The sequence below is a fragment of the Theropithecus gelada genome, chromosome X, assembly GCF_003255815.1.
Source record: "Theropithecus gelada isolate Dixy chromosome X, Tgel_1.0, whole genome shotgun sequence".
Lineage (NCBI taxonomy): Eukaryota > Metazoa > Chordata > Mammalia > Primates > Cercopithecidae > Theropithecus > Theropithecus gelada.
The window spans coordinates 106,667,045-106,681,754 of record NC_037689.1 but is presented as its reverse complement, the minus strand read 5'-3'; the positions used below and the strand labels follow the sequence as shown (position 1 = coordinate 106,681,754).

The window sequence follows — 14,710 nt, the reverse complement described above, 5'->3', positions numbered from 1 at the left end:
CTAGATGTACCATATGACCCAGCCATCCCATTACTGGGTATATACCCAAAGGATTATAAATTATGCTGCTATAAAGACACATGCACACGTATGTTTATTGTGGCACTATTCACAATAGCAAAGACTTGGAATCAACCCAAATTTCCACCAGTGACAGATTGGATTAAGAAAATGTGGCACATATACACCATGGAATACTATGCAGCCATAAAAAAGGATGAGTTTGTGTCCTTTGTAGGGACATGGATGCAGCTGGAAACCATCATTCTTAGCAAACTATCACAAGAACAGAAAACCAAACACCGCATGTTCTCACTCATAGGTGGGAACTGAACAATGAGATCACTTGGACTCAGGAAGGGGAACATCACACACCGGGGCCTATCATGGGGAGGGGGGAGGGGGGAGGGATTGCATTGGGATTTATACCTGATGTAAATGACGAGGTGATGGGTGCAGCACACCAACATGGCACAAGTATACATATGTAACAAACCTGCACGTTATGCACATGTACCCTACAACTTAAAGTGTAATAATAATAAATAAATTAAAAATAAAATAAAAAAATATATAAATAAAAAAAAATAACAACCCTACAGATTCAGGAATATCAATAGAGGGCAAAATAAATACAACCATAACTAACCACAACAAAAATAAACTATCGAAAACCAACTACAGAGGGAAAATCTCAAATATATCCAGAGAAAAGCCAGACATAATATAAAGGAGCAAAACATTAAAAATAATTGACGTGTTATTATCAGGAAAAATGGAGACCAAAAGATAGTGGAAGAAACATTTAAAGTGCTGAAGGCAACAAATGTCAAAAATGGGTTTCTATATCCAGTGAAAAATGTATTTAAAATGAAACTAAAACAAACATATTTGCAGATAAATTAAAGGTGAGAGAATTTGTCACCAGCAAAATCATTTTACAATAAATGACAGTGGAAGAACGTCAGGCTTTAGGGAACAATACCAAATAGAAGTCTGCTGCATGGGAGGGTAGAACAGTAGAAATGTAAATATGCTGGTAAATATGAAAATTGGGTTTGTTTCTCATATTAAATTCTTTAGAAAAGGCTGTTTAAAGCAATAGTAATAGCATCAATTGTAAAATTTATTACCTATATGATAATCATATAAAATATATGAACACAATCACACAAAAGAACATTATATGTAAATAAAATTATACTGTTGTAAGAATCTTACATTATATGTGAAGTCACATAACATTAATTTAATTCAGAATGTGGTAAATTATGAATGCACACTAAAATCTTTGGAGCAATCATTTAAAAATAGTAGAAACAGGGAGAGCTTAAAAGCCAGTAGAGGTAAAAGCCAATAGAGGAGATAGAATGGAATACCATAGCATATCTGATGAACCCAAACAGAACAGGAAACCAGGGACAAAGGAGGAGCATAAAACAAACAGCAATGTGGCAGACTAAAATTCAAACATAACAACATACATTAAATATAAATCGACTAAACACTCAGAATAAATGGGAAAGATTGTTGAACTGGAAAAGAAGCACGATATGAATGTATTTTATCCCTAAGAAACATATTTTAAATATACAGACACGTAAAAATAAAAATTATGTAGAAAAAGTTATACTGTACTAACACTAAGCATCAAGAATCTGATGTATCTATACTGATATCAGACAAAGAAAAATCCAAAAAAAAGAGTATTGTGAATATAAAGAGGGTCTTTACATAATGATAAAAAGGTCAACTCTTCAAGAAAACATAAGTTTCCTAAATTTATATATACTTAAAAAAAAACTCAAAAGACATACAGCAAAAAATTGACAGAGAAAAAAAGAGAAATAGAAAATTCTACAATCATATTGGAAATTTTAACACCTATCTCTCAGTAATTGATAAAACAATTAGGCAAGAAGTTGGTAAGAATACACAAGATTTTAATAACCCTACCAACGAACTTGACCTAATGGACATTTATAATGCAATACACCAATTGCAGAATACAAATTATTTTCAAGGGTACAAGGAAAATTCACCCAGATAAACCCTAAATTTGGCCATATGATAAGTCTCAATAAGTATTAATAGTTAAATCACACAAAATATGTATTCTGGCCACAATAGAACCAAATTAAAAATTAATAATAGAAAGATATCTGGGAAGCCCCCAAATATTTGTAAGTTGAGCAACACAATTCTAAATAATCTATGGAGAAAAACAGAAATCAACAGGAAAATTAGAAAATATCTTCAACTGAATGATTAAAGGAAAAACGCAAAAGAACAAAATTTGTGGGATTTGGTTTAAGCACTCCTTAGATGGAAATTTAAGTTTTTAAATGCATCTATTAGAAAACACAAAGCTGAAAAATGTATGATTTAAGCTTCCAGGTAAAGAAGCTAGGAAAAGAACAGCAAGATTAAATCCATAGAAGGTAGAAGATAGGAAATAATACAGATATAAGCAGAAATCAGTGGAATAAAAAACAAACGGTAGAGAAAATCATTTACAAAAGTTAATTTTTAACAATTAATAAAGGTTAATGAATGCCTAGGCGGCTTGATCAAAATAAAGAAATAAATTTAAAATTACTTATATCAAAACATTGTTGAAATGCAGACTTCAGTACACATTCTGCAGAAATTAAAGGGACAAAACAAGGATACTATCAACAACTTTCTACCAATGAATTTGACAATTTAGATGAAATGGTCGATTTCCTTGAAAAACACAATTTATTTAAACTGACATAAAAATAAATCATCCGAATAGTAACATAACAAAAACTTCTAATCTGTAATTTAAAAAGGTTTCTACAAAGAAAACTAGAGATCCAGATTCCTTAACTGGTGAATTCTATGAAACATTTAAAGAAAAAATCGAGAAAGAGGGAATACTTCTCAGGTCAGGAGGCCAGCAAATCCCTATACTTAAACACTGACAAGGACACTATGAGAAAAGAAAATCATAGGCCAATATCTCTCACGGCTGTATATAATTTTTTTTAAAAATAGCAAATCCAGTCCAATAATACTTAAAGATAATGTATACAGTATGACCACCTTGGAGTTTATCCCAAGAATACAGGGTTGTTTTTACATAAAATATCAATCAGTGTAATTCACTATATCAAGAGCAAAGGAGAAAAAACACTTATCATCTCTGTACATTGAGAAAAAGAATTTGATAAAACTTACATCCATTCTTTATAAAAATTCTCATTATAGTAGGAATAGAAAGGGATTTCCTTAATTTAATAAAATATATGTACCAAAACCCTGGCACTAACACTACGTTTAATGGAAAAATAGCAATTATTTGCCCTCTGAGTTTAGAAAAAAGATAATGATGTCGACTATAACCACTTCTATTAAACACTGCACTACAGGTCCTAACTGGTGCAATTAAGCATGACAAAGAAATAAAAGGTATAAAGAAATGAAAAAGAAGTAATAAAAATATCTGAGGTGATATTTTATAAAACAAAAAATTATGTAAACTCAGAATTTTAAAAAGTGAAATTGGCAATTTTCTCATATATTATTTCAATATTCTTAAATCAATTATTTCTATGTACTTCCAGGAAACAACTGGAAGATGAACTGGGAAAAGCAATACGATTTAAATGTCACCAGAAAGCATCAGATTTCCAGAGATAAATTTAATAAAATGTGTTCAAGATTTACAAAACAAAAAGTGCAGTATATTGTTAAATTAAACTCAATACCTACATAAATGGAGAGATAACATGTTCATTTTATTGGAAGGTTGAATACTGTCAAAATATCAATTCTCCTCTACCTTACCTAGAGAGTTATTGCAAACTTAAAAATCCCTACAGATACTTTAAATGGAAATTGATAAACTGATTTCCCCTGCAAAAAAAATTAGAATAGCCAAGACAAGCTTTAAAAAACTGAAACAAAGTTCTAGCACTTACCGACCATTTTTCAAGGCTTAATATAAATTTACAGTAATTCAGTGTTGTGTTAAAGCAGCAATAGAAAATAAACCATTGGAACAGAACACAGAGTATAGATATAGCATTTGGCTTTCTAACAAAAGAGTGACTGTAATTTATTGGATGTGTTTAGGTTCTTAAAAAAAAAATAGTAGACAGCAATTGGATAACTGTGTTGGAAAAAAAATGAACCTTGATCCCTACCTCACAAGGTAAAAATATTTTTATTTGAGATAGATCATAAGCCAAATATAAAAGTTTAAACATTAAACATGTTATAAAAATTAGGAGATTATTTCTATAACCTCAAGTGGACAAATATTTATTGTATTGGATAAAAAAAATCACTATCCGTGAAAGGAAAGATTGACACACTGGATTTTATTAAAATTAACAGCTTTTGTTCATTACACAACAGCATTAGGAAAGGCAAATCTGAGACACAGAGAACAGATTTGCAATATATGTATCTGACAAAAGACTCATATCTTGAGTATATAAAGAACTGCTCTGAATCTATTTGAAAAAGGAGAGACAATTCAATAAATAAAAAATGAACAAAAGTACTTGAGAAGAAACTTCAAAAAGATGCTATCCAAATGGCCAATAGTATAATAAAAAGGTGATTAATACTATTATTCATTAGGAATACGTAAATTCAAATCTCAGTAAGATGCTTCCACATACTCATCAAAACAGATAAAATTAAGACCGACACTACCCAGTGATGGTGAGGACATGGGCAATTGGAGAACTGGACACTTCATACATTGCTGTTGAAACTAATTTACAAAACCACTTTGGAAAACTGTTTGGCAGCATCTACTAAAGTTCAATGTACACCTACCCTGTGATTCAGTATTTCTACTACTAAGTTTTTGTCTAAGAGAAATCAATACATATGTTTACCAAAAGACATGTAAAAGAATGTTAATAGTATTTTTAAAAATAATAGTCCCAAACTGGAAACAACCCAAAAGTCCATCAACAGGAGAATGTGTAATTGACTGTGGTACATTTTTCAATGTAATACTGCACAGCAATTATAAAGAAAAAACTACTGACACACGCAACAAAATAAATGAATCTTTTACATATAATGATGACTGAAAAAAGCCAGACACAAGGATCATTGTATGATTTCATTTATATGAATTTCAATAACATGCAAAACTAACTGATGGTAATAGAAGTCATAGTAGTAGTTACCTCAGGGTTGGGGGGCATAGGGGCACGGGTAAACTTCATGGGATGAAAAAACTATTTTATATCTTGATACGTATGGTAAATTCAAAGATATATATACTTAGGTAAAAACTCATCTATAGTCTTAAGTGTACTTTACTATATGTACGCTTCACTTCAATAAAAAGGAAAGATTCATTCATCCATGCCACTGTGTAATTCAAAAAACAAATGAAAAATACATTCAACCCTAAACAAGTAGGTACTATAATAATCTAGTTCAGGCTACATAATTGACTATAGTGCTTATCTCTTACTTGAATGACTCAATCCTTGTCATTTGAAGGAACTGTATGATTGTTCTACCAACTGCTACCAGCTGTGTGCCTGGGCATACCTTTCTAAGAGAATCAGCTGCAGGCAGAGGCTTGGAAGTATACATTATCACCTACAAAAATAGCAAGGCTTCTTAAGTGATTTGTGGCTAGCAGTCAAAGATTGAAGAATGCTCCACCAAACAGTCTCTCTGTCCACAGGATGTTGTCCTGCTGAGTCAGTAATAATCATCCTCATTTTATATAGAAACAAATTTGGGCAAAGAAAAGGTAAAGAGATAGTTTGAGATTATGTTGCTAGTCAGTATTCGATTGGGAAATAAAATATAAGTCTGCCAAATAAGAAGCTGCTCTGTGATACTGGTTGGAGTAGATAAGGAAGGAAAGAAGGAAGCATTTCAGAGAAGAAATTTTACCTGGGAATCCAGGAAGGCCTGGTTGTCCTTTTGCTCCAGGGGTTCCTGGTAATCCAGGCAAACCAGGATCTCCCACAGAACCTTTGATACCAGGGTTCCCTGGGTATCCAGGCAGACCAGGCTCACCCTGAAAACATGAATAAAAAGATAATATTGAAGTCTCTACATGGCTTAGATTGTATAAGAACATAACATTATTTATAGAGCTTTTATTATATGTCAGGCACTCCAGTAAGTACTTGATGTAAATTGCTTCATTTAATCATCACAACAATCCTGTGAGTTAGTCTTCATTATCTCCATTTATAAATGAGAAAACTGAATCTTGAGAAGCCAAGTGCCTAAGGTTTTTAACTGGGATTCGAACCAGACTACAATCAGCTATGTAGTCAATCAGACTACATAGTTCATACTATTCACACAGTATGTAGATGTATTATGCTAATTAATTCTCATTAATCCTTAACAACCCTATTAGAACGATACTGTTATTATCCCCATGTTATAGTGATGGAGCTAGTAAGTGGTAAAATCCGAATTTGGAGTCAAACAGTCTGACTTCAGAACCTGTGTTTACCATTCCTACTGTGCCATGATGCAATTCATTGCTTCCAGTACACATGTCAACCAAAAGCTATAGTAGGTTCTACTGAAAAAGGTGATTTTCACTGTAACATAAGGAAGTCTATCAATTCTTCAGTGGACATCTAAAATCCCACTTCTGGCTGAGTGTTGTGGCTCTAGCACTTTGGGGAGCTAAGGCTGGAGGATTGAGCCCAGGAGTTTAAGACCAGCCTGGGTAACAAAGGGAGACTCTGTCTCTATAAAAAATTAAAAGATCAGCTGGGTGCAGTGGTGCATGCCTGTAGTCCCAGCTACTCAGGAGGCTGAGGTAGGAGGATGGCTTGAGCCTAGGAGGTCAAGGCTATATTGAGCCGTGATCATGCCACTGCAGGCCAGCCTGGATGACAGAGTGAGACCCTGCCTCTTAACAAGAAAAGAAAAATCCCATTTATTCCATGAAGCATTCCTGGACAAAGAGAGTTTACCCCAAGAGGTTAGGGTAGGTTCTAACTCTATCATGTCTACAATGGCTTCATATATGCAAGTCTTAACTCCTTAATTACACTGAAAGTTTATTTTGGGTAAGAGATAATTCACATATGTATAACCATTTTTGCTCAATGAATATTTGCATTACATTTTTTTCCAATAGAGCCTTAGAAGAATTCATACCCACTTTCACAATTAAAACAAGTTTTCCCTAATAACAATGGCAACACATACCTTAACACTAAATCTCTACTGCAGGGCTTACTGCTTTGCTCATGAAGATCATGATCTTTACAATAAAGTGCTAGTGTTCAACATCACCTACTGAATGCTTCCTTCCTCACTTAGTACATACACTTGCAGGTGAGTCAGATCTATTTGTGACTCATGTTTCTGCATTATGGTAATAGCTTTTTAAACTAAAGTCTTTTTTTCCTTACATCCTATTATTTTAAAAAATTAAGAATCTTGGGCTGGGAATATATATATTTTTTCTGAACCTTGTAAATCAAATATCTAGTTCATTTTGAGGCACATAATAGGTATACAATTAAATTTTGGATTGAATTGGTCCCATCTTAGATGTTTACATGGGAAACCTTTGAATAAACTATCATGATTCTTTTTGTTATTCGTGAACAAATTAAATATATGTACCAAAATAAAAAAACAAGAAAAAAATTCCAATATTCTGCTAGTGGTAAATCTGAAAGGCAGAAGGCAAACTCTGGATTATTTATGATACTAAAGTACATTAAATTCTAAAAGTACAGAAATTCTTCCTTATGAATGGTTTTGCAATCCATGGTTTCGGTTACCTGTGTTGTGAAAATATTGAAAATTCCAGAAATAAATAACTTATAAGTTTTGAATTGCATGTCATTTTGAGTAGCATGATAAAATCTCATGTTGTCCCATTCCATCCCTCTTGAAACCTAAACTACTCCTTTGCCCAGCATATCCACACTATAAACACTACCTGTTTATGAGTCACTTAGTAGCTGTCTGTTACCAGATGGAAAAAAAACACACAGTACATAAAAGGTTAGGTATTATCCACAGGTTCAGGCATCCAATGGGGAGTCTTGGAATGTATCCCCCATGGTAAGGGGGGACTACTCTAAGCCCAATCTCTAAGTTCAGCCAGCACTTGCCCCCAAATACCGTTTCTGTAATCACTCTTATGGTCCTACTCCTTCAAACCAAGTACCTTTTAAAAATAACGTAAATATTTTATTAGGGCTTCTGAAAAAAACACTGACATTTGCTAGCTTAAGTTTTATCTAGCCTTTTCTTATTCACATACATGCAGGGAAAACAATGAGTTTCAAAAAAGGTAAGCAAGAAGAGATAAAGAAGACAGTGCTCAGAAAATCTATAAACTGGACACAAATCTTGCAAATCACTCTGGGAAAGGAAAATTCAAATCTACTTGCACTTCTAGATAGAAGCGATTTAAATGACTCGGACACACAGCTGCAAATATCTACATCTGTTCTAATGTCAAGCTTTGATATAATTCTGAAAATGAAGTATCTCATACCTAATAAGTCACATTTACCATTGTGAAACTATCTAATGACTACAGTAACACTGAAAGACAAGCCTGAAACTGCTTTCAAGGTCACTGTGTTGTATCACGTAGAAAAAGGAGTCAATTTGATATCTTCTTTGTTGTTAAGATTCAAATTGTAATTTAATGGTATTTGGATCATAGCCAATCTCTACTATGTCTTAGTAACAGCATCTTCTCCTCCATTCCATACTATAACCTAAAATTCAGAATAAACTTTACAAAATAGAAGACATCTATTGGTAAGAAAGCTAAACACTTTTGTTCTTACACTCCATTGTAAAATTAAAGAAGCATTGCCACTGGGGGAAAAAAAAGACAACAAATGGAAAATATTTGAGGAGAAAGAGTAAATATCATATCTTGCTTTATGGCGAGAAGAATATTACAACAGTAGTCCATCACTTGGAAGTCATGGTCCCCATATAATTGTTAATGTTTTTACAACATTATCTGTAATTGGAGATTAAGGACCATGAATAAAACCATAAATAGGTTCTATTTTAGACCCAGAATATTAACAGAGGGAAATTTAAAAGTGCATGCAGAGATACTTTTTTAAAAACTTTATTAATCTATATATAAAACTGCACATAATGCATACACACTTATGAGTCTGGATATATGCATATACCCATGATACCATCAGCACAATCAAAGTACTACACATATCCATCACCTCCAAAAATTTCTTCATGTTCTTGTGTGTGGGGGGGGTTGTGGTAAGAGCACTTAACATGAAATCTATCCTCTTAACATATTTTAAGGTGAACAATACTGTACTGTTAACTGTAGGCACCATATTGTATAACAGATCTGTAAAACTTACTCACTGTGCATAACTGAAGCTTTAGATCCATTGAGCAACTATTAACATTTTAATTATCTAGAAAAGGAATTATACAGTAAGACCTTCAAATTTGCATGTTATTTAGTTCTTCCAAGTAGTGAAATATTAAGCTAACAGTAACAAACTGATAAATAATGGCTCAAGGATGCCTGAGCAGGCCAAAGCCGCCACATGAAATTCAATAGCAGTATGTCTAAGGTAATGATGAACTTAGAGAAAAAGAATATGAACAAAACTTAAAAGATAATGAGCTCTATACTATCTTTTACCACCCAAGGTAGGCATAATAGCAAATTGCTCCAAACATCAGCCCAATGAGCCGACAAGTGGCTCAAAATATTAAAGAAAAAATGATTCATAAATCATGCTATTCCATACTAGCACAGCATGTGTAGTTCTAGCAATCACAGCACATACAATTACTTAAAATGTGTCCAAAGTTAATTGTGAGGAAAATAACACCCATTTGTTCATCAAATCTCAAGATTCTAGAACTAAAAAACACCCTAAAATAAAGACAGTAATTTAAAGACAACTAAAAACATTACATGTTATTAGTAGAAACTTTGTAGATTTTCAATAATGTGCATTGTTTTAAAATAACTTTATTGAGATATAATTTATATACCATACAATTCATCCACTTAAAGTGTACAATTCAATGTTTTCAGTATCTTCATAGGATTGTCCAACAATCATCACAATGTAATTTTAGAAAATTTTCCATTTCCCCCTAGAGGAAACTGTACACATTAGCAGTCATTCCTCATTCTCACTCCCTCCAAGCCCTAGCAAAACCTAATCTGCCTTCTCTTTATACAGATTTGCCTATTCTGGACATTTCATATAAATGAAACCATATGATACACGGTTATTTTGTGCCTTGCTTATTTCACTTAGCATAATGTTTTCAAGGTTCACCCATTTTACACCATGTATCAGTACGCCATTTTTTAAAATTGTCAAATGATATTCCATTGCATGGGATAGCACACTTTGGTTTTTGTTCGCTTGTTTTTTACATTTTTCCATAAGTTATTGGGGTACAGGTGGTATTTGGTTACATGAGTAAGTTCTTTAGTGGTGATTTGTGAGATTTTGGTGTACCCATCACCCAAGCAGTATACACTGCACCATATTTGTAGTCTTTTATCCCTTGCCCCTCCTCTCACCCTTCCTCACAAGTCCCCGAAGTCCACTGTATCATTCTTATTCCTTTGCATCCCCAAAGCTTAGCTCCCACACATCAGGGAGAACATACAATGTTTGGTTTTCCATTCCTGAATTACTTCATTAGAATGATAGTCTCCAATCTAATCCAGGTTGCTGCAAATGCTGTTAATTTATTCCTTTTGATGGCTGAGTAGTATTCCATTGTATATATATATACCACAGTTTATCAGTTCTTTGATTGATGGGCATTTGGGTTGGTTCCATGATTTTGCAATTGCGAATTGTGTTACTATAAACATTCATGTGCAAATATATATATTTTTTTGTATAATGACTTCTTTTCCTCTGAGTAGATACCCAATAGTGGGATTGCTGGATCAAATGGTAGTTCTACTTTCAGTTCTTTAAGAATCTCCACACCATTTTCCAGAGTAGCTGTACTAGTTTACATTCCCACCAGCAGTGTACAAATGTTCCCTGATCACCACATCCACACCAAGATCTACTGTTTTTTGATTTTTTTATTATGGCCATTCTTGCAGGAGTAAAGTGGTGTTGTATTGTGGTTTTGATTTGCAGTTCCCTGATCATTAGTGATGTTGAGCATTTTTTCATATGTTTGTTGGTCACTTGTATATCTTCTTTTGAGAATTGTCTATTCATGTCCTTAGACCACTTTTTGATGGGATTCTTTGTTTGTTTTTTTTCTTACCAATTTGTTTGAGTTAGTTGTAGATTCTGGATATTAGTCCTTTGTCAGATGTGTAGATTGTGAAGATTTTCTCCCAGTCTGTGGGTTGTCTGTTTACTCTGCTGACTGCTCCTTTTGCTGTGCAAAAGCTCGTTAAATTAAATCCCAATTATTTATCTTGTTTTTATTGCATTTGTTTTTGGGCTCTTGGTCATAAAATCCTTGCCTGAGCCAATGTCTGGAAGGATTTTTCCAATGATATCTTCTAGATTTTTTATAGTTTCAGGTCTTAGATTTAAGTCATTAATCCGTCTTGAGTTGATTTTTGTATAAGGTGAGAGATGAGAATCCAGTTTCATTCTCCTACATGTGGCTAGTCAATTAACCCAGCACCATTTGTTGGAAAGGGTGTCATTTCCCCACTTTATGTTTTTGTTTGCTTTATCTAAGATCAGTTGGTTGTAAGTATTTTGGTTCATTTCTGGGTTGCCTATTCTGTTCCATTGGTCTATGTGCCTGTTTTTATACCAGTACCATGCTGTTTTGGTGACTACGGCCTTAACAGTATAGTTTGAACTCAGGTAGTGTGATGCCTCCAGATTTGTTCCTTTTGCTTAGTCTTGCTTTGGCTATGCGAGCACTTTTTTGGTTCCAAATGAAGTTTACAATTGTTTTTGTCTAATTCTGTGAAGAACAATGGTGGTATTTTGATGGGGATTGCGTCCAATTTGTAGACTCTTTTGGCAGTATGGTCATTTTCACAATACTGATTCTACCCATCCATGAGCATTGGATGTGTTTCCATTTGTTTGTGTCGTCTATGATTTCTTTCAGCAGTGTTTTGTAGTTTTCCTTGTAGAGCGGTCTTTCGCCTCCTTGGTTAGGTGTATTCCTAAGTATTTTATTTTATTTTATTTTTTGCAGCTATTGTAAAAGGGGTTGAGTTCTTGATTTGATTCTCTGCTTGGTCACTGTTGGTGTAAAGAAGAGCTACTGATTTGTGTATATTAATCTTGTATCCGGAAACTTTGTTGAATTCTTTTATCAGTTCTAGCAGCTTTCTGGAGGAGTATTTAGGGTTTTCAAGGTAAACAATCATATTGTCAGCAAACAGTGACAGTTTGACTTCCTCTTTACCGATTGGATGTCCTTTTTTTCTTTCTCTTGTCTGATTGTTCTGGCTAGGACTTCCACTACTATGTTGAAGAGGAGTGGTGAGAGTGGGAATCCTTGTCTTGTTCCAGTTCTCAGATGGAATGCTTTCAACTTTTCCCCATTCGCTATTATGTTGGCTGTGGGTTTGTCATAGACAGCTTTTACTACATTGAGGTATGTCCCTTGTATGCCGATTTTGCTGAGAGTTTTAATCGTAAAGTGATGCTGAATTTTGTTGAATGTTTGTTCTGCATCTATAGAGATGATCATGTGACTTTTGTTTTTAATTCTGTTTATGCGGTATATCACATCTGTTGACTTACGTATGTTAAACCATCACTGCATCCTTGGTATGAAACCCATTTGATCATGGTGGATTATCTTTTTGATATGTTGTTGGATTCAGTTAACTGGTATTTTGTCAAGGATTTTAGCATCGATGTTAATCAAGGATATCGGTCTGCAGTTTTCTTTTTTGGTTTCGGTATTAGGCTGATGCTGGCCTCCTAAAATGAATTAGGGAGGGCTCCTTCTTTCTCTATCTTGTGGAATAGTGTCAAAAGTACTGGTACCAATTCTTCTTTGAATGTCTGGTAGAATTCTGTTGTGAATTCATCTGGTCCTAGACTTTTTTTTGTTGGTAATTTTTTAATTACCATTTCAATCTTGCGGCTTGTTATTGGTATGTTCAGGGTGTCTCATTCTTCCTGATTTAAGATGGGAGGGTTTTATTTTTCCAGGAATTCAGTCATCTGTCCTGGGTTTTGTAGTTTATGTGCATAAAGGTGTTCATAGGAGCCTTGAATAATATTTCAGTGGTGTCAGTTGTAATATCTCCTGTGTCATTTCTTCATGAGGTTCTTTGGATTTTCTCTCTTCTTTTCTTGGTTAATCTTGCTAATGGTCTATCAATTTTATTTATCTTTTCAAAGAACCAGCTATTTGTTTCATTTATCTTTTGTAATTTTTTTTTTTTGTTTCAATTTCATTTAGTTCTGATCTTGGTGATTTCCTTTCTTCTGCTGGGTTTGGGTTTGATTTGCTCTTGTTTCTCTAGTTCCTTGAGGTGTGACCTTAGAATGTCAGTTTGTGCTCTTTCAGTCTTTTTGATGTAGGCATTTAGGGCTAAGAACTTTCCTCTTTGCACCACCTTTGCTGTATCCCAAAGGTTTTGATCGGTTATATCATTATTATCTTTCAGTTCAAATAATTTTTCAATTTCCATCTTGATTTCGTTTTTGACCCAATGCTCATTTAGGAGCAGGTTTCTTTTCTTTTTCTTTTCTTTTTTTTTCTTGAAGATGGAATCTTGTTCTGTCACTCAGGCTGGAATGCAGTGGCATAATCTCGGCTCACTGCAACCTCCGCCTCCCAGGTTCAAGCAATTCTCTTGCTTTGGCCTCCTGAGTAGCTGGGATTACAGGCACCTGCCACCATGCCCAGCTATTTTTTTGTATTTTTAGTAGACACAGGTTTCGCCATGTTGGCCAGGCTGGTCTCGAACTCCTGACCTCAGGTGATCCGCCCAAGTTGGCCTCTCAAAGTGCTGGGATTACAGGCGTGAGCCACCATGCCCAGCCCAAGAGGAAGTCATTTAAAGTCCATGTATTTGCAGGTTCCTTTTGGATTTGATTTCCAGTTTTATTCCACTGTGGTCTGAGAGTGCTTGACATGATTTCAATTTTCTTCAATTTATTGAGGCTTGTTTTATGGCCTATCATATGGTCTATCTTGGAGAAAGTTCAAGGACTTTTTGAATAGAATGTGTATTCTGTGGTTGTTGGATGGAATGTTCTGTATGTATCTGTTAAGTCCATTTGTTCCAAGGTATAGTTTAAATCTATTGTTTCTTTGTTGACTTTCTGTTTTGATGACCTGTCTAGTGTTGTCAGTGGAGGACTGAAGTCCCTCAATATTATTGTGTTGCTGTCTATCTCATTTCTTAGGTCCATTAGTAATTGTTTTATAAATTTGGGAGCTCCAGTGTTAGGTGCATATATATTTAGGATTGTGGAATTTTCCTGTTGGACAAGGCCCTTTAGAATTATATAATGTCCCTCTTTGCCTCTTTTAACTGTTGTTGCTATAGTTTATTTTGTCTGATATAACAATAGCTACTCTTGCTTGCTTTTGGTGTCTATTTGCATGAAAGGCTTTTTTTCCACCCCTTTACTTTAAGTTTATGTGAGTCCTTATGTGTTAGGTGAGTCTCCTGAAGGCAGCAGATCATTGGTTGGTGAGTTCTTATCCATTCTGCAGTTCTGTATCTTTTAAGTAGAGCATTTAGGCCATTTACACTCAATGTTAGTAT

General features: G+C 34.2%; 1 protein-coding gene across 2 annotated transcripts in view; it reads right to left on the bottom strand.

Annotated features, from left to right (window-relative positions):
• Window positions 1–14,710, bottom strand: part of COL4A5 (collagen type IV alpha 5 chain) — a 273,060-nt gene that overhangs the window by 51,694 nt on the left and 206,656 nt on the right. For both annotated transcript variants that reach the window (XM_025373371.1, XM_025373372.1), the window contains exon 37: window positions 5,905–6,031. In XM_025373371.1, coding sequence (XP_025229156.1) covers window positions 5,905–6,031 — 127 coding nt within the window. The remainder of the gene's footprint in view (window positions 1–5,904; window positions 6,032–14,710) is intronic.